This window comes from Tinamus guttatus, unplaced genomic scaffold (genome assembly GCF_059628265.1).
Source record: "Tinamus guttatus ecotype Peru unplaced genomic scaffold, ASM5962826v1 Tinamus_guttatus_pri_ptg000007l, whole genome shotgun sequence".
Classification (NCBI taxonomy): Eukaryota; Metazoa; Chordata; class Aves; order Tinamiformes; family Tinamidae; genus Tinamus; species Tinamus guttatus.
This window is the reverse complement of record NW_028288541.1, coordinates 812,670-832,990: the sequence shown is the minus strand read 5'-3', so window position 1 is coordinate 832,990 and position 20,321 is coordinate 812,670. Positions and strand designations below refer to the sequence as shown.

Here is a 20,321-nt window from a genome sequence, read left to right as displayed (position 1 = left end):
CAATTGCATAGGGGACGCAGGTAAGCGAGATGTGTCCTAACACCTCCTTTGCACTAAGGATTACCCAGGAGGGAATGAGCTCCCGACACCCTTCCCTCTCCAGCCGCCAGTTCTGCAGACCCTGGCGCCGTTACCTGCGTGACAAAGAGCAGAAGTCAGAGCTCCCTCCCAAGTCTTTGGCATTTTGACAAACCACAGCTGACCTGCACCAAGCTGCTTCCTAGAAGAGGCAGAATATGGGCTCCCCAGCTGCCTGGGCCTACACCGAACCCTGGAAGCTTGGGCTGTGCACAAGGGTGGAGGTGGCTGCTCTTACAGCCATGTCACTGAGCGGGCAGGTGTAATGTCCGCAACAGACTATCCCTGGGCAGTTTAGAGGTCTGTGAACCTGCGCTTGGGGGTCCCCCACACTGTGCTCTGCAGCTAAGCAAGTTGTAACAGTCCCGGTGTCTTGTCTGGAAGGTGACCACTTAAGTCTTTGGCATCCTGAAGTAACTGGATAAGCAAGTGCCAAGTTGTGCAGTGGTTAGGAAACAAACAGGGGGCACTTAGAGGAGGCAGCATCACCCAGGCGGGAGCAATGGCTCAGGAGTTACTTAAGAGAAAATGACAGAGCTCAAGACTGCAAGGTTCCTGTGCAAGAAATGAGACAGTTGGTTCACCAGAGTGTGTCACAGACAGCCTTGAACTCTTCTGTCCTCAGCCACAGGCAGAAACCAAATTCCTTTGGGATTTGGCCATCTGCTTTCAGACTGCACCCTAAACCTTCAGGAGTGGGAAGCCACGTGTGGCCAAACACAACCTGGCAGAGCCCTCCTGTAACCTCCTCCCCAGCTAAGGGAACCAAGAGAAAACACCCCCGCAAACAACCCAACAACCTCAAAACAAGATCCTGAATTTCAACCAACATCCATTTTGTAAAAAGGGGAAAGAATTTACTTGGAGACATTTTGCCATGTTCGGTGGCTACTCAAGTGTTGAGTTTGCTGGATCAATAACCCATTGCCACTGCTCTCCCTTTGCTACTATATACATGTTGCTGAGGTCCAAATATCTTGCAATGCCCTGCGTGTGACCTCTGAATGGGAAATGCTTTGGAATGTCCATAGACAGGGAGATGGACTCAACGGAGGACGCTTCCAGTGGAGGGGGAGGAAGGGGGTTGAGGGGAGGTTGGTGCCTTTTTTCACCTCCGGATGTCAGAGAAGTCGGACAGTTCGTCTGCCCGGTCCATGATCCCGTGCGCCCCTTTGGGACTGTGGGCCCCGGCTTTTCCCCGGGCATGGGCGTTCAGGTGGCCCTTGGTACCTCTCTCCCCCTTGGGCGCTCGCGAGCTCTCCCGGTGGTCGGATTCGGAGTGGGCCAGCATGTCCCCGCGGCCGGCGGCCGCCCTGCTGCCTTCGCCCGCCTTCTTCTCCGCACTCAGGATGGAGTCTCCGTGCACAGCGGAGGTGCAGAAGCTCAGGATAGAGCAGAGGCTTCCCCAGTTCTGTTCACACTGGGCCTGGACGCTTCTAGTTATTGCCTTTTTCACCTCCTCACCACAAGTGAGCAGGATATTCACTAGGTCAACATAGGGCCTGGGGATAAAGGAAACAGTAAGAACCAAGTTAGAATCTGTCAGGACTACACAGCAGTTACGTGGGGGTACAGATGCTCTGCCTTGCTTACAAGCCAGCTCAGTCTCTTGCTATCTACTTACTTGGCAGCCAGAGGTTCAAAATTCTCCTAACTTGCAGACCACTTCAGCATCACATGTTTATTCCCCGTTTGTTATGTTCTAACTGGCCATGTCTCTGCAGGAAACATACATTTTTCTGCCCGGCTCCAGTGCAGCTAAGCTGCACGCAAGCGCTGAGCCTGCCTTCCCTTTTCACCCAACGGATGGATGCTTTGAGGGATCCTAATTTCTGTCAGGCCAATATGCTTAGCCAGCAGGGCTGTCAAATGAAACAACTGCTGTCTCACACCTCCTTCCTCCATCTCTTTCCGTATCCCTTCAACTTCATAAAACAGTTTGCTACCTCCAGATGAATGACCACACAGAGCACATACTAGTCACTAGTCTGGGAGAGGAAGGCATTTCCTCACCTCGGAAAGAGCAACAGACACTTGACTAAGCAGTTCCCTGCGTTTTCTCACCACCTTTAGCTTTTCCTGAAGCACGAGGTTGATCTCTGCCAGAAGCAAGGCCTCATCTGCAATTGTGATCTAGCGCAGAGTTAAAACACGAGGAAACCCACCTTCCCGCACGAGCCGTCTCCTCAACTTCATGGACTTAACTGTAACTTTCAGGATACAGCATTTCTCCCCGTAAAAAAGGACTCCAAATAACCCAAGGCCAAACCCTGTTTCTGCCCCGCGCCGCGTGGCACTCGGCAGCCTCTGCAAAGAGGCAGAGCAGCCTCCCCAGGCGAGGGCCCCGGGGCGCTCAGTCGTGGCCACGGGCCCTGCGGGACAGCGGCGATGCTGCCGTCTGCCACAACCCGCCTGTTAGTGCCTGTGCTGGGGCAGGAGGAGGTGGCTGCAGCCCCCCGTGCCCGGGGGAGCAGGGGAGCCCTCTCCAGCAGCCTGTTCCCACGCAGCGAGTCTGGGGAGACGAGGAATGCCAGCAGATTCAGCCCATTAGCGTGTGGCAGCACCACCGTGTTCCTCTGCCCAACTGTTTAACCTCATTTTTGAATGACTAATCTTGGAGAGCCACCTATGCCTCCATCTCAAAATACTTCCCATATTTGGATTGTTTCTATCATTTAAAAGAGTTGTTTGGAATGCAACAGTGAATGATCTGCCAGGGCCTGTCACCACTTCCACCATAATAAATCGGTCTGACCCGCGCCCCCACAGCAGCTGACTCGAGCGGCGACTTCGCTGCCCCAGTTGCCTTCTTCAGCACACAGCAAGAGAAAACAGCAAGGACGGAGTGGAGAACATGCCTGAATGCTGCCACAGGGCTCCAAGCTGATAGTTTTTGTTTAAAATCCAAACTAGAAAATGTAGAAGATCTGAGCATATCACATACAAGTTAGTGGAGGGGAGCAAAAAAAAAAAAAAAAAAAAAAAAAAAAAAGGAGAGAGAGGAGAGATCAGTTGTTAAAATTGGACATAATCTTTACAAAAAATCTTTGGAAGAAAAAAAAGTTGCTGGTATGACTAAAAAGTGGCAGAGCTGCCAAATATTTCAGGTATTCAGAGCCTGCCAGAGCCCTGCGGATTAGCACTGGCCCGTTTCTCCTTCCCTTTTTCCCTTTCTGCATTTCAGCTAGCCTGACCAGAGTACCTGAACTGAGCACAAGGCTGCAAGTCAGCAGACCTGATTTTATTTCCAGCTCTGCCACACTTGCCTATTGAGCTTGAACAAGTTACTTAGTTCAAGAATTTCAGAAATGGCCTCTAAATATAGGAGGGAGGAAACTGGATGGAGAGAGGCTATTTGGGGAGTCCCGCACAGAAAAGCTACGCTCTGCTTCTACGAGATGCTGAAAATGAAGTGTAAGAAGCACTGAACGACACTGAGCAAATTATAGGTGTTGAGCTGAATAACCCTTCTCTTCTCAACCTGAGAACCCCCCCGCTAAGCTCCCCAGAAATAAGCAGCTGCTTTTGAGCCTTCCAGCTTTAGCCTGCTGGTAAAATAAGGAGAGCTCACTCATCTCCATGCAGCTTTTGGCTCACGCACTTCTCATCTCCAAACGATGGGGGCTAATTGGTGCTGAGCGCCCACACTGAGAGCCCATTTCTGCCACGGTGCCCACGGAGAGGTGGCTCTTGGGCGGCACAAAGCGTCACCTCCACGTGCACCCAGGGAGCTGCCCTCCCCCGGGGCCACCGCCAGCACATCTGGCAGGGCCACCACGGGCCACCAGCCCTGCCTTTGATCCAAGCCTCAGGAATGTTCCTGGGAAGAGCCCTTGCTTTCAGTCCACCATGTTCAGCTTGTCAAACCGCAGCAGAGGAGTCTGCGCTGGAGGGTAAATGGGCACCAGTCTCTTAGAAGGGTGGTTTTCAACGGAACGCAAGAAAATTGGGTCCCAGCTCCTTTGGAGACCAAGGAAAACGCAAGGCTACAAGCCCAGGACAAATGAGTCAGTATGAAATGAATCTGCTGGGATTTTTGTGCTAGCTAGTGTCTAGATTTCTAGCTAGTGTCTGCTAGGGATGGAGGTGCATGGCAGGAAGATGCGCTAAGGCTAAGGTTGCTGCCAGGTTGTGGCTGAGCCTCCTTATTTGGGGGCGAGACGTTCACCTGCAAGAAAAACGGCCCTGTTTTTGCAGCTGTGCACAGAGCACTGGTAAAAACAGTTTGTGCCTTGTTTGTTCCCGTAAGGAAGCAGTGTGATCGATTCCAGCAAAGATTTGTGCCTGCTGTTCCCAGGGGGCAGCTGTGTTCCCAGACAGAGAGATGAACTACTTAAAATCTGACCTGGGCCTCACACTGTACACCTCTGTTTTATTGAAGAGCGTCCGAGGTTAATATGGAGCTGTGGGACTGCAGCTCTTTCAGGAACAATTAACTACAGGGCATTTGAAAGCATGTATTTGCAAAATAAATTATCTTACTGAGAGTTTTGCACAGCCCTTATGCCCACCTCATCTTCTCTAGCTACTGCCTTTTACAAGGGATTGGCAGGGCTGGGGGGAGAGGGTCAGGAATGGTGCCTTTGAGTTTGGAAAGCACTTGGATATTGTGGAATTCCCCTGGAAGCAGCAAACTCTACCACTGTATTTGCCAGTGAACTAAAGACACAACTAGATCCATCTTCAACCCACGTCTTCTCCTTCCAGTATCACATCTGGCCCTTCAGAAACTAGTCTTAAAGGACCCCTGTGAAGAAGGCGCTACCTTGGCCTAGAGTGTGGGCAAACCAGAGCCATGGGGAGGCTCTTGGGCAGCTGCACAACCCGTGGGCATCCCGGCGCTCCCACGCCTCGGAGCGCACCGGCACGGCCACTTACTCGTGCTGCAGCAGGTCTTTGAAGTGAATCATCTCCACAATGACCTGGACGTTCTCCTTGGCGGCGGAGCAGAGGTCGTGCTTCAGGTAGCACTCCCGCTGTAACTGGAACACCATCTCTTTAATGGCAGGGCACTTACGGCTGATGCAGCTGAATTTATGCCTCAAGGCATGAGCCTTACACTTCAGAGCATCTTTAATGAAGGATTTTCCCTGAGAAGAAAAGAAATGCAGTCGGTCTGTATTTCTGTCCATTAAGCACAGCAGGTGATTTATGCTCAACTAGCTGCTCCTCTGGAAGGCAGCGTCAGGAGTTATTAGGTTGCTAAGGATATTGGTTAATGGCTTTTCCCCTCTTCTCTATTTCCTCACCCTTCAAGATCGTGCTAAGTTCCCCTGTCTCATTATTCCAGCAAGACTGGACACACAGGGTCTTTTCTCTGCTTTTAGGAAACCTTTAAGGTTTCCTCTGCCTCAACAGTTGACGGGCCAAAAAGGAGAAAGGCAACAGAGCGCCTTTAGGGAATGTGATGCTCGAGTTACTGGCTTCATCCACTTCTGGGTGACAGCACAGCAGGATCACACCAAGTGCATCCTACAGTGGCTGAGGTCCCCGGGGCCCGGAGCACATAGTAAGTTAGTCACCCCAAATTAGCTTCTTTCTTTTTAAAAACCAGTTTGCAATCTCCTCCGAGTCCAGCAAGATATGTGCAGGCCCCATCCCAGCTGTTAGGGCTTTCTCTAGGACCACTCCTCAGGCAGAAAGGGACTCAAATGAGCTCTCCCAATAATCCTACAGTGCCTTTTGATGTCTTTTTGCTGGAAGAAATTGAGTGGCATTAAAAAATCTTAAAGGTTGCTGGAAAGCTGCTTTGGCAACATCCCTTTAACCACTGCTTGCGAATCCCTTGTGCAATTGTTTGGAGGAAGTCGAGGCAAAAATCCTCCCTTCCTTTTGCCTTTTGGCAGCTAGGCACATCGCAGGCCCGTGCTGGCTCTGCTCACACTGCCCGACTTTGCTGAGCAATAGGTGTGCAGAAGCAGCAGACGCTGCCTCCGTCCCTGCACCAGTTGCAGATTATTTTACACAAATGCTTCAGAGAAAATTAGATGGAGAAAGATCCTGTCTTTTACCCAAAGGGAAGCCTGGCACAACTCCACTGACATTAATGAAGACTCACAGGAGATGGGCAAGTAAATTTTGTTCCCAAATTGTTTCAAGCCAGATCAAATTGTTTCTGATCAAAGAATTGCTTCAGTTGTCTTCCCCATCTGTGCCACATACCAAAGGCACTCAGCGGCCCTGCCCCACGGCAGCCGACAGGCACCATGGGCAAAGAAGGACAAAGAGAAAGTTCTTATACAAACCAAACCCAACGTCACCTCTCAGGTTTCAAAGAAAAGTGAAGGGGAGCAGAAAGCAAAGCGACCAGTGCTGGGCTCATCATTTAATGCACCCAGAAAGGCATGTGGATAATGAGAAGGGCCCTAAAACGCCATGTCATAGCCGAGGGTCAAGTCACTGATGTATTAAAAAGGTTTGAGACTTCTTTTTGCACAGCAGCGCAGAGAGCCTGCATGTGAAACAGCCTGTACTGGATTAACAGTATCCCAGTATCCTGCGGAAGGAGCATCCCTGGCTGCACTCGGCCTTCCCAGGGCTTCGCCTTGTTCACTGACAGAACAGCGTGCAGAAATAAGATAGCGCTTTCTGGAAGTCAGCAGGAAATTAAGTTGAGGGTCTTCAGACACCCATGGGCTTAACAGAAGCAATTCTCCAATTTTAATGGCCAGACCAACCCTTATCCCAACCCCATCCTCGAGAACTTAAGCCAAGAACTCCAGCACTTCCAGACTGTTTTTCCACTGGATGGTCCCACTATCCCTCATGAAAAAGGGAAAATCCTGATGTCTGCCCTGCTTTCTACCATGCTTCTAAGAGGGCTGTATAGATGGTTCTGTTAGTCAAGCTATACTGCAAGCTGCACGGTCAAGCCAAATGCCACTGGCCTGTCGTAATGTTCTCTTCCCTCCACACTGAAATGGGAGAGGAGCTTTTCAGGACATAATAACAGGATGTCTCAGTGATGCATACATGGTCTGGGGAGAAAATGAAGGAGACAAACTATATGGCATACCAAGTAATGTATCTTAATGCCAACGCTCGAACCAAAGGATTATTTGAATATAGTGGCTTTAGGAGGTTGCCCATATTGGTAGTGTCTTCAGAACAAACTTTAACTGCACCTTGGGAAATTATGCCTGGATGAACTGGGTGCCCAAGCTGCATTTGCAAATCAGCTTTGAAAACAAAAAGAATGAGAAGCTTAAGCCGCTGGGCTGAATCAAACAGTCATCTAGATAGACAGAGTTTTCTGAAACATTATCCAGGTACCAGAGGAGGGAACTGGAGCTACGGATTGGGACAGTCTCCAGGGACAGTCACACACTGCCCCTGTGCTGCTCTGCACATGGGTCTTGGTTCTAGACCCTTCAAACCAACAGCAAAGTTTCAACTGTGCTGAACAGGAAAAGATAAGCCTTGCACTGCACACAGCTAAGTTCCAAGGGGCAAAAAGGTAGAAGCAAATTTGTAAAAGCAGAATTGCTCCTTAATGGTCACTTTTTGTTTTCATTTTTTTTCCCCCTCCATTTTTTTTTCCCCGAAAATGTGTTAACCAGTATACATGAGAAGAGAGCAAATATACTTGACATTGCACTTTTTGTTACCTGGGCATCAAATTTTCCAGCGTTGTGCAGGAACGTCATGCAGATCTCATGTAAGCCTCGGATCTCACAAGAATTGTTTTCAAAGCATTCAAACACTCCACATCCCACATCGCCAGCATTAACCAGGCAGTGCTGGATTTCAGCTAAAATGAGCATTGATTATGGTTAATTTGAAGAATTGTTCACAGAAGCTAGTGGTGGGTGGGTGGAGGGGGAAGATATTTTGCTAACATCATCAGTTGAAAAGAAAAAACACATGTGACAACAGTTATTGTACCCACAGCATGCCCACTTTTTGCAGAAATTAGGCCAAAACTTGGGTGCATGATGTTATGAAAGTGATATCCAAGAAGTGCCAAATCCACTAAGCTTACATCAAGCTATTTTACTTGAGAACCATCTAATACTTTTTGATTCTGTAGCAGCTAAAGGACAGGCTCAATTTTTGCTGTCTGGCCATACAAAGACACCCACTGAACTCAGGTGCCCAGGAGAGGTGCAGGAGCTGCAGGAATTGGTTATTCCTCCTACTCTGGGCTTGTATCTGGTGATGTAGCACAAAGTTCTTCATGGACCACTGGGCTCCCCAATCCCAATGTCTGGGAAGCGAACGACAAAGCTCCTGCCGATAGCAAAGTCCTTTGTACTGAGCATTGCATAATGCTGTGACTGCGTCCTCAGCTCCGCAGAAATCAATTCAAAAATGGGCATTTGTGTGTCTGCGTGCATACACATACAACATACATATAAAATGGATCCGTTGGGCTAGCAACTACATATGTAGTTATACTGCCCTGAGAGATGTTATGTAATACGGACAAAGAAAAAAAAAAAAAAAAGCCGCCTGCAACTTACTTACAAGAGAACAAAAATGTAGTTCTTAACGAGACTGCTTCTGGCCCCCCCCCCTTTTTTAAAAAAAATAAAAAATTTAAAAAAAAAATAAAAAGGGAAGGACATAGTGGTGCTGCCAGCAGGAAGGTGGCTGCTCCAAAAGCCTGGGCATAAAGTTAAACAGGGGCGGCTTTTAGCACAGGACTGAGGATGCTAAGACCGCCCGTCCTCGGTGCTCTAGTGGTACCCTGAAACAAAGCTCGGGGAGTCGTCCTGACCCCCCCACCGCAGCGTGTTTCGGGGCCCCCCTCTGCCGTGCGGCAACTGGAGGGGGAAATGTGGCCCCTGGCGGGGCCGGCGCTTACCGCGGCCCTTACCGGGCCCGGGGGTGCCGACGGGGTCCCGAATCGCGGCCGCTTCCCGGCCGAGCTGCCCCGAAAAGGGGGCTCTTTGTGGCGCGCTGCGGGGCCGGCGGCCGCGCTCCGGGTGCTTGTGTTGGCAGCGGGCGGCCCGGCGCTGCACAGAGCCGTGATTCACGTCCCCGGCGGGCACCCGCGCGGCGCTGCGCGCGTGCGGCTCCGCACGTCGGCGCGGAGAGCGTTAACCACAACAATTAAAAAAAAAAAAAAAAAAAAGGGGAGGGGAAGCGCCTGGATCTCGCGCGCTCCCCCTTTGCGCGGCCGGGAAGCGCTCCAGCGAAGTGCGCGGCTCGGCTCCCTCTTCCCCAGGAGATGAATCCCCGCGGGTGGGCGCGCAGCAGCCCCCGGGCCGGGACATCCCTGCGCGGCGCCGCGCGGAGCGGCCCAAGCCGCGGCCGCTCTCCCGGTCGCCTCCCCTTCCCGGCGCCGGGAAACTTTCTCCGCGCCGCCGCGGGGACAACTTCCCGCTGGGGACTCCGGGGAAGTCACTGTCCCCGGCGGGACTTTCCGCGGGGGGTGGCGGGCGGCGACTTCTGGCGCGCGCACGCCCGAGGGCGACACGTGCTTGGCACGGCCGGGCTTTAGCGGCAGCGCGGAGCCAACTGCCGCTCCGCTGCGGGGATCCACAGCCCCGCGGCCCGCCGAGCCCCAGCGAAAAGCGGGAGCTCGCCCCGCTCCGCCTACCTGTGTTCTGCAGCGACAGGCGCCCCTTCTGCTGCGGCGTCCTGTCCTGCGGCCCCTCGGGCGGGTGCGTGGCCTCGGCGGCCGCCGCCGCGTGGCAGGCGGCGAGCAGCAGCGCCACGGTGCCCACGAGCCCGGCGCACATGGTGGCGCCCCCCGCGCCGCGCCGCCCCCGCGCGCTGCCGCAGCGCGCTCCTCATGCGGCTCGCGGCGCCGGCGGCGGGCGCGGAGTGGCCGCGGCGCCGCGCGACGCCGCCTCAAATATCCCCGCCGCGCGCCGGTGCCAGCCGCGTGAGGCCGCCGAGCAGGTGTCGCTCCGCGCCGCGGCCAATGGCGGCCCCGGGGGCCGGGCCTCGCCCCGCCGGCAGGTTGCAGCCTCCCCGCCCCCCCGCGCCGGGGGGAGGGGCGCGCAGCGCTGCGCAGCGCGCAGGGAATCCCGCGCGGGGCGGGGGGGGGGGGGGGGGAAGGTTCCTGCTCCCCCCGCTCTGCGCTCGGAGGGGAGAAGGGAAAGGTGGATTTGGGGGGGGGGGGGTGAGGGCTCCGCGGCGCTTGCGCGGGGCAGCGCGGAGCGGAGCCCGAGCCGGCCCTGCCGCACCGGCGCCCCCGCGGCACGACCGTATTGAGAAAACAAATTAAAAAAAAAGACCCATCAGCTACTCGCCAGACTTTCTTGAGAACCCCCCCTCCCCGTTTGTGTTTCTTCACACGAGGCAGATGCCCAGCAGGTGCTGAGGGGCGGCGCGCTGGCTGTGCGGGGGCTGCGCGCCCCCGGCCCCGCACCTCGGATGCGGGCGCAGGCCCCCCGGCGAGCAGCACGCGGAGCCCCCCGCGCGGCCCGGGGGACAGGAATGTCCCCAGCTGCCACCACACAGCTGTGCAACGCGCTGGAGGAAACGCGCTCGCACCTCCCGGCGCGGGGTCTGCGCTGCGGGACGTGACACCGCGCGGTGGGACGTGACGCCGCGCGGTGGGACGTGACACCGCATGGTGGGACGTGACACCGCGCGGCGGGACGTGACACGGCGCCGCGGCACCATGGCGAAGTGCCGGAGACCCCGCCGCGACCCCCGGCGCTGCCCTCGCGGGCGTCCCCATGCCCTCCATCCCGGGCCTTGTGGTGCAGGCTGTTCCCTGGCTCTGACCCACGTGCCGCTGCCTTATTGCACACTGGGGCTTCGGCTTCTAAACAGCTTGCTAACATCAAAATCCTCTGGGTTGTGCCAAGCTTAGGTGGAAATTGCCTTTTATCAATAGGCTGCTGCCTCGTAAGTGGTGCCCTGCAGCTTCCTCCGTGTGTCTGTGGGTCCCATACGCCCCGGCCGTGGGCTCTGCCCTCTTCACCTGGAATTGCCTTTGCAGGTCCAGCCAGCTTCGACTGGAGCAATTCCCATCTCCAGAGCTAGGAAACCTGGGTCTCACAGAACACAGATGCAAGGATGGACAGCAGCATCCAGGGGACAGAGCTTTTCTCAGCCAGAAGAGGTAACAACTAACGTACTGTTCATAACCAACAAGTGTATATATAGATTTTTTTTTCCTTTTTTTTTTTTTTTTTTTCATTCCTTGCAAATTGAGCTTTCTCCTCGTCTTTTCTCTGCTGACTTAGGCCAGATGCCCTCCTGGAGCCATTCCCTGTGAATCCTTCTGCCCTTTTTCTTTTAGCTTATAATTTTGGGCTGATTTTTGCCCTTTTGGTTTAAAGGAATGCCACACGTCCTCCACGCTCAAGACCTTGAGTTCTTCTCATCTGATTGACTTCTCTGGTCAGGTCTCATCCCTTCTCGGAGCGTGTCCTTTAAAAGAGCGAGCCTGAGCTTCTGCAGTCTGCCTTGTCTGCCTTTAGGGCTCTACTGTAGAAATTGCTTCTTCCAAAGTTATTTTCCTGTCCAGCTTTTTCTTTTTTTTTTTTTATTTTAATGTGACTCTTCCTTACCAAAACTGTGCCTAATATACCACCCCCTCGTGTTGGGATTTGGTGAAGAAATCTGCCGCCAGCAAGGTCAGCATTTCCCACCACTTTCCCTCCAGCAGACAGAGCTGGTCAGGGAGGTCACTCATAGCTGAAGGATTTTTCCCTGCTTTGCGGTCCTGCGGTCACATCACTGCCTGGGGGTGCCGGTGGCATCAGCTGCTCTGCTCCTGGTTGTCCTTCCCGAGGAGTACAAGAGGCTGTGGTTGCATTTTAGAGGTGAGAACTGTCCGGAAAATGCTCATGGGACACAATTCACGCGCTAGCGATTCAGGAGTGTTTTGGAGAGCATTTGGAGAGCCGCTCCTTGGCAGCACGACCGACTGCCAATTTGTGTGCCAGGTAATTTATAGAAGAGTTACCCATTCCAGTGATTTGGAGGCTGGTTTCCAAGAGACTTGGGACGCCTGGATCCCAAGGCACCAAGCCTGCAGATTTGCTCCGGCAGCAGTCTGCATGGATGCAGGGATCTGACTGCAGGATGGCGCCAGACTGCAAACGTCAGGTGACACTTAAGGAGTAAGGCCTCAGAGGCAGCCCCAGCAGTTTGGAATGGCTCATTTCTTTCAAGAATTCACTTTTTGAGTGGCCTTTAACTAACTTGCTTAGGTTTTACCTTTTTTTTTTTTTTTTTTTTTTTTTAAGAGTGTTTCACGCTTTGAGCAAAGTGCTGAACGCTCAAAGCAGCAGCAGGCCATTTTGCACCATGTACCTTCACATGGGAAGCAGTTAATGGCCTGGGCTCTCCGGGACGAGGAGGTTCCTCCGCGCTCGTCGCCGGGGCCGTGTCCCCACGGGGCCTTCGCGGAGCCCCGCGGCCGAGCGTTGCGCAAAGGCCTCTGGCAGGCGGGGAGCGCGCGCACGCCCAAGGCCCCGCGGCCCGCCGGGCAGATGACTTAAAAAGGGAAGAGGATCCTACGGGGAAGGTGTGCCAAGGGCTGGGGTTTTGATCGGTGACTAAGCACGTTTCACAGAGCAGCCCGGCGCGATTTCGTCAGGCTCCAGAGAAGAGGCGCGAGAGGGGAATTTATTGCGGCCTCTTTGTGCTGGGTGATTTCCCCAGCCCGGGGCTTTGCCGAGGTGCTGACTTGCGAATGACGCCTCGTTCCGGAGGCGGCAGCGTCCCTGGGAGACGCAGCGCGCGGAGCAGCCAGAGCTGCTCCTGCTCTCCCATTCCTGCCAGGGCAGGGCCTGCCTTGGGAATGCGTCGGTTTAATTCCTACAAGTTGGTTCTCGGGTGGTGCGGATAAAGCTGCTGACAGTGAACGAAATGGGATTTGACATTGGAGAACCTGCTGGGCTCGGGAGACGTAGGTCTGGTGGGCAGCTTCAAAGGGTTGTATTTTAAGCCACTTTTCCTCCATCCATCTTTGATTGAATATTTTTGAATCTCCAGCAACAGTAGTTTTTATGATGAATGAGCAAGAGACGATGATAAAGCCACAGAGCATAAAATGCAAGAAAAGTCAAGGCTAATTATATTTAAAATTGTGCAAATATACTTTTTTTCCCCAGCGACTGTTTTTGCAAAAAATCAAATATTTGAAAAATGATCTCAATGACCCGGTTTAAAGATGGGCTGGCTTCTTTGATAAAATATGAACTATTTGAAAGATTTATAAGGGTCTGAATGCCTGCTGAACATTTTAGTATTTAGAGCAGCAGGAAACCGCTCTGTGATATTTTTAAAACAGGTATTTACTCAAGTAATTGGTTACTTTTTATGTGGAATAAGAAAACCTGATGTAGCTATATTGGACTTGACATAAAAGAGAGGTATGTAATTTGTGAGAAAAACAGAGTGGAATGTACACATTGTACCTGCAGAGGTATTTCGAGAAAGACAACTCCTTGAGACAAAAAGCCAAAACAACAGACACGCCGGGTCGCATGCCAGAATTGTTTATTCCTTAGTTAATCAGCTGTGTAATAGGTGCCCAGAAACAAGCCCGTCTGCACAGGTAGTTTAAGTTGCAAAGTTCGCAGGCTTTGTGGCCTTCATAAAACGGATTACATGGAAGTCGGACGAAAAACACATGTTTCTGAGAACATTTTGGTTCAAGTAAAAAAAAATGTGGCAAGGTTAGTGCCAACAATTTACTACAGAATATCTGAACCAGATGCCGCTAAACTATAATTCCAAGCAATTTGCCAGAATTATGTATTTGCTTTATTTTAAAGTCAAACTAAAGATATGCATGGTTTTTATTACTTGTGGATATAAACAAAAATGTGATGTGATTACAACTAATATGGGACAGATAATGCCAGACAGCCATGGTTTCTGTGACTACTGCACTAGCTAAAGAAAGATGGAAGCTCTTTTGGCAATTATGTGTGAAAGGGTCTTCAAAATGCGGCTGTTCAGATTGAGACATTTGAGGCTGCAGGCTGCTTAGTCACTGAAGAAGAGCCTTGGCCAAACACATCTATTTCTCCCTTTTTCTCACAGTAGTACAGATTTTTCTTGAGAGAATGGAAAAGAGATCTGTAAGACACACTGAATTACTTACATTCCTAACTGGAAAAATATATAGAGTATATATATACTTTAGTTAAGAATACATATAATATTGTTGCAACATTGTGGTAGGCAAACTCCAAGTCAACCTCCAACTTGCCGGTTCTTATCCAGATAAGCTGCTCTGTGATGCTTACCAAGATGGATACTGACGTCAGAACTGCCACCTTGAAGGGACACAGTGAGTTTTAGCAGGCGTTTTAATGCCATTATGTGGCATTCGGGTTAAAAAGGATTCTAGCTGTCACTTGACGAGCCGAAGCAGTCTTTACCGCCTGTCAAGAGGCTCTCAGAAAACCTCAAATAATCTCCTGCAACGAAGTGGCCACCTTGGTCAGCTGTGGCTTGACGCAGAAGAGTGCTGAACATCCTGTGACACCCAGATTCCCAGGTCGGACTCCAAATCGGCAGGGAGAAAAATACACCACAAAGTGGAGAAAAGATTTTGGGGAAGAAGCTTGGATTCAGAGGACTGTTCAGCGAAGTCACCAAAACAAAATCCCCCCGTGCATCGTAGAGAAAAGACGAATCTGCAAGTGATTTGCGGTGGAATCCGTGGTCAGATCCAGACATCGGGACGCTGGGACACAGCAAGCTTCGTCTCCTGCCCAAATGCTGCCGTTTCAGAAGAAAGTCATCGCAGCTCTTCTGTGGGAACCCTGCTAGCTGTTGAGAAAACACGCCTTCATATAAAGCAAAATCAGTTATCTGGGTCCCCTTCCAGAAGGTGACCTGGTATATGAGGTGTCTTCTTGATTTTACGCACGTCAGGGTTAATACGGGCTTAGTGATGGGCGGGATCAGAATGTGGAGATGAACTTCCACCTGCAGTACAAGATGATTTGGCATTTTCAAACTCGTAAAATCCTGAAGCAATAGCTCTGGGAGAAATGAGAATTACTACTATGATGCTAATGCCAAAGTCCAATGCAAATAATTTAAGCAACTCCAAGTGTCATGGCTGATGTATTTATCAGACACACCCAGCTTATATGTATTTATGATGCAGTTATGTGAGGCAGAAGTTAAAGACAGGTGAGCTTTGCTAGTTGCAGGGTGTTCTCCTCTGCTGCAGAGCCGGTTTCTTTCCTGTGTTTGGTTTCCTTGGGCTTCCTCTACATTGGGAAGACACAACTTCATCAGTGGCGATTGCACCATTTTTCTTTGGAGTGAGAGTTTTAAGACAGTTTTTTTGTTCCCTTTTTCTTCCATTCACCCTCTTGTTCCTGCTAACACCCCAAGGAGCCACAGGTGATAGGAACAGGGAATGTGTCAAGAAAACCAGGTAGCCGCAGTCTAAGTGGAATTCATTTCACCTTTTTCTTTGCTCTGGAGGAAAGCCCTTGCCCATCCTGGTGTTCCAGGTCACGCTAACCCTACCACCTCGCCGCCAGACCAAAGAAAATGCTATTGTTTGGCCTGCCAGGGCTATCAGAAACCCAGCTCAGGTAACGGGACTGTAATTCCACGGGGCTCGCCAAGAAGGAAACACGCCAGTGTAATTACAGTAGTAATTATAGCACTGTAGTCACCACCCACAACATACGGCTCTCTGCAGAGTACAATGATTCCAGCATCACCGTCCAAACAATATAGTGCTCTTAAATTTCCCCACCCGCCAATCCAGCCTCTCTGTCTGATTGACCTCAGATGGAAAATGAAGCCGCCTCTCCTGTGCACGGCTGTGCCGATGCCAACCAGCGCAGACTGAACGGGTGGATGGATGGCTCGCTTGCCCCTCCTCAGCCTTCTCCTCCTCTGATTCACTTCAGCCAACAGCCCAATGGAGTGAGGCGGCAATTAAGGATTATTTTTTATTTTCATGCAGAACATATAAGGGTGGGTGAGGTGGAAATGCGCCCGCCTGTCCCATCCCCTCACTGCCTTTGCTCTTCATGACCATATTTCACTTGGCACATGTGGCTGCTCTTCCCCCTGCTTTGGGATTCATAAGTGCAGCCCAGATCAGGATTAACCCCTAGCTCGGACTGTTCCCATGGCTCAGTGACATTTCTTGGTGCGACCTGTTGCTTCCCTTGTATGGGGCCCATGCAGATGCTGTGCCACACAGCGCAGCCTGCAACCACTCTGCTCACAGGTGATGCGTGTGCGATCTGTGACCTGCATGGAACAGCTCAGGGTTTTGCATTCTTCTTCCTGTGGAATAATAACTACTGTGAAATGAAATTCCTGTAAAAAACCCTACAACAACAACAGAAAAATCAGAAAAACAACACAAACTAGGCCGTTCTGTGACTAGTTATTTGTCAAGCCCTGTCAGTGGAGACTAAAATGGTTCCCAAGTCTTGTCAGCTGTGACCAGGCCTTGTAGTCAAGAGGCTGTAAAAGCAGGGCTCAGTGTGTGAGCGGAGTCACAGGGCTGATGCCCTGCCGCTTCATGGGTGTTAGACCAGCACACACCAGTACTGAAACAGGTGGCTTCGAAGGTATGAGGGAAAATCCTGAGGCTCCTCTGGGATCTACTGACTTCCCCGGGACCACTTGGATGCAGGGAACCCACCTGAACTGATGCTTTTGCAGAGCTGATGCCAACATCAGCTCTCAAAGTTGCCTTGCTACCTACCTTCCAATATTTATCCCAAAGCATTTTGTCTTGTGCTGAGCACATCCCCTGTGCTACCCATTATTTACCTGGAGCACCCCTGAACGTGTCTCTGTTGCGAGGCCCCTGTCCCTGCATCCACACCCTGCCCTGGCGCAGCGTATCCACCAGTCAGCCCCCCGGGGGTCCCATGCCAATGAAAACAGTCTTTGAAGAGATAGGTAATTACCAAAGACTTCATCTAATGTCCTAGCAGGACCAATAGGCTGTTGGAACCAGTTTCGTGTTCATTATAATACGTGGTTCAGAGCTGAGTAAAAGGCTATAATTCTTTTGAGGGGTTCTACTGACATAATAAACCACGAGCGCTCGGCTAGTCAGCAGAAAGCAAAGATTGGGTTACAGCTGGGCTCATCAGCGTGGGGCTGCACATGGCAGTTTATCATGTCTGCAAACGGATTACTGCAAAAGGCTTTTTCTTTTTATTCTCAGTTGCCATAAAGCTGTACGCCAACATGGGAGAGTTGCTAGATGCTGTTTTCCGTGGGAAAACCTGGATAGATAATATTTATCCTCCTTCCTCCTTCAGCATAATCAGATTTTGTTCTGGAAGTGTCTCCACGTTTGGAAGTCAGTCCTTCACTCCTCCATCCGTGCGCGGGCTGCTGCGGTCCTGCCCAGCTGCAGCTCCGTGGCCGGCTGGAGCACCATGTCCCTCAACGCTGCTGGACCGGGGCTGTTCTCCCACTGGCCTAAGAGTTTCGCTGTCTCTGAACCAAGAGTTTGGACCCTATTTTCTTTACCTGGATTCTGCACATACAGCGTGTGGGTCCTTTCCTGTGGGATTGCAGCTACTGCTGTTCTCATGCCCTGTAGTGGGTCCCATGTGCCAAAATCCTTTGATTTTTGGCTGATGCCATATTATGTTTGTGAGTAGTTAAAGACTGTTTCAAAACAGAATTATGTTTATATATATATAGAAAAAATATATTTTTATGATAGCCTTAGGAAACCAAGTCAGTAATGGAGGAAATCAATGGACATGGAAAAAAATCATAAGGGTATTGTTTATGAGTAGATTATAGTCAGATGATAATAGCTAGCAGAATGAGTCAATTGCAGAGACAGAATTGACATGATGGATACTCGCTTTAATACCATGTACTGAACTTTCAGTACATCTTGTTTTAGGATTCAAATTTCTTCAAAATCCACAGGAATAAATTGGGCTCTGGGTAAATGGTTGAGACAGAACTGACTGGAGGGTGGAATGTGTGGAATGAGACCACAAACAGCGTCTCCATGGTCCTCTGCCATCTCCCAGGCCTCCTCTTCCCTCTGCCTATTCAGACCTCTGGATTTACTCATTTAATGTTCTGATAATTCCTGGCACGCTGGCTGAGGTAGATACGGTCTCTGCTTTTCGGGCTCCTTCCGCCAGCAGCTTTGCTCGTTTGCCTGAGAGTGCCAATGACAACTCCTCCGTGTGCCGCTCCGGGCAGCAGGGCTGGGATCGCCCCTTCCCCGGCTCCCATGGCACACGCAGCCGAGGAAGCCGGATCCAGCCCTGGCTCTGGCTCCGGCATGTAGCATCCATGGGGAGACAGCCCCGGCCGCGCGGGCTGCTGAGGTGGCCGCGGCTCCTCGGCCGTGGGCTGGGGACGTGATGGCGATGGGCACAGCAGATGGAACTGCAGCCGTCTCCAGCTGCCAGAGCCTTTTCGGGAAACCGTACACAGGGCAGAGCTTAGAGCAGACTTGAGACTGGTATAAATTGCACTGAGGTCAGCCTCGGCTTGGATGGCCCTACGCTTGGATTGCCAGTAGGTTTTACAATAATAACAGCAACCGTCCTAACTAATGACATAGTAATACTCATTTATATGATTTATGGGAACACTGTATGTAATGATTCCAGCACATACAAGCAGGACTGGACTGCTTTTTAGCCTCCTGAATAGAGGCAGCCATATAAGACACAAGGGCTTAGTGCTCAGCGGAGCACCCAGCGCTGCCGTGGCTGGAGGCGCTGCGTACATCCATCATTCCCGATGTCTCCATCAGGAGTTTGGAAAGCAGGAAAGACGTTTCGCTGGTGTTGAAACTGCTCGGAGCCCAGGCCCACATTATATCCCCATGGTCATCTGCAGACCTGCGCGGTGCAGGCAGGCACGGCGGGGCTGTTCGCGTTTGGGTCTATATTATCAGGGAGTATAGAGCCCGTATGGTCTTGGCTGGGCCCATCATTGTGGGCAGACTGTCTGGCTGCAGTGGGTTGAGTCCTGAGATCATACCAGCAATTCCTCTTCTACAGCCACTCTCCCATTAGAGGCTATTGGGACACACTGGGGCATTTCCAAATTCTTCCGCATCTGTCTGGGAGCGTTGCGGAGTTCCCTCAGCATTCGCCTTTCTTTCAGTGAATGTGTGTGTCAGTTTTGATGTACTGAACAGGCCAAAATCTTTGGGTATTCATTTGCAGAAACAGGCAGTTCATTTTCTGCATTGCTGTGTGAGAGTGGTCGGGTGCAGAAGCTGCAGTGTACCCAGACCAAAGAATTTATTCCGCAGTAGCACCCCGGGGCACCTTGGCGAGGGATGGGCACGTGGCTATGCACTCTCCACCGTGTGCCTGGAAAGCAAAGCAGTGTTCAGTGCAGATGTCCTCAGCTGGCTAAAAAGCAGTGAAAATAGATTCAGACCGGTCTTGTGACAGCGTTATGCAAGAACAAGTCAGGGAGTTTTATTTTGTGCATCAACAGAGCTAACGAGAGGGTCGGGCTCTGCGCGGCCGAGCACGGACACGTTACCGGTGCTGCGAGCGGCGTGGAGCAGAGGGGACACAGCAGGTCCCGGGGAGCTGCAAGTCCACCCCGTGTCTTAGCATTTAACATCCCCATGTTGCAACACTGCATGCCGTTCACTCACTGCCTTTCCTAGGGGTTCCTTGTGGGACCCACGGTTCTCTACAACATGATGTGCAGGCACTGAAACCTTGACCTGTATCTGCAGAGGCTGCGGGGGACACTGAGCAAGCAGCAAGCGAGCCAGCGAGGAGGGGACTGCTGTGTTTGGAGGAAGGGGGGAAGCACTGTGATACCACAGGGAAAAGCAGGGTGGAAAGGAAAACAAAAGCATCTCTCTTCTTTGCTGGGCAGAGTTGGTGGCTTTGCTCTCGCCCTCCCTGCTTTCTGGAGCCGGGTGCAGCACCGGCCTCTCCCAGCCATCCCCTATGGGTTTCTTTGCTCAGAGCTGGCAGTACTACAAGCTTCCCATGCTCAGAAGATCATCTCATGGCTCATGAAAAAACAAAATGTTAATGAGATAAAAGTGCTGTGTGGAAACCCCATGGAGAGGAGCCAGCAGTTCTCGAGGGACAGAGATGCCTCTTCTATTTCCCTGCCTGCCCATTCCCTTGCACTTGCAACTACTTATCACCACGTTCCTGAATGAATGGAGCCAGCATTTGAGTGTAACCCATTGCATTACAGATCCCAGCATCGTAGGCAAGCAGACAAGCTCCCTCTGCACACGGTGAATTGCCCTGAGTGCCAGTGTCCCGCTAGCAGAAGCCACGGAGCTGTGATGACATCGGTGTCAAGCCGAGACCTTCACACCAGAGGGACGTTTCTGCACACAGAGCTGTGGG

The 20,321-nt window shown here is 51.7% G+C and overlaps 1 protein-coding gene across 1 annotated transcript; it reads right to left on the bottom strand.

Annotated features, from left to right (window-relative positions):
- Positions 1–405: 405 nt before the first annotated feature.
- STC2 (stanniocalcin 2) lies at positions 406–9,836 on the bottom strand. The gene is made up of 4 exons (XM_088521416.1): positions 9,623–9,836; positions 7,686–7,828; positions 4,957–5,168; positions 406–1,580 (listed from the first exon to the last, which is right to left on the bottom strand). The coding sequence occupies exons 1-4, from the start codon at positions 9,762–9,764 to the stop codon at positions 1,187–1,189; spliced, it is 891 nt and encodes a 296-aa protein (XP_088377542.1). The 5' UTR covers positions 9,765–9,836; the 3' UTR covers positions 406–1,186.
- Between the last annotated feature and the right edge of the window lie 10,485 nt (positions 9,837–20,321).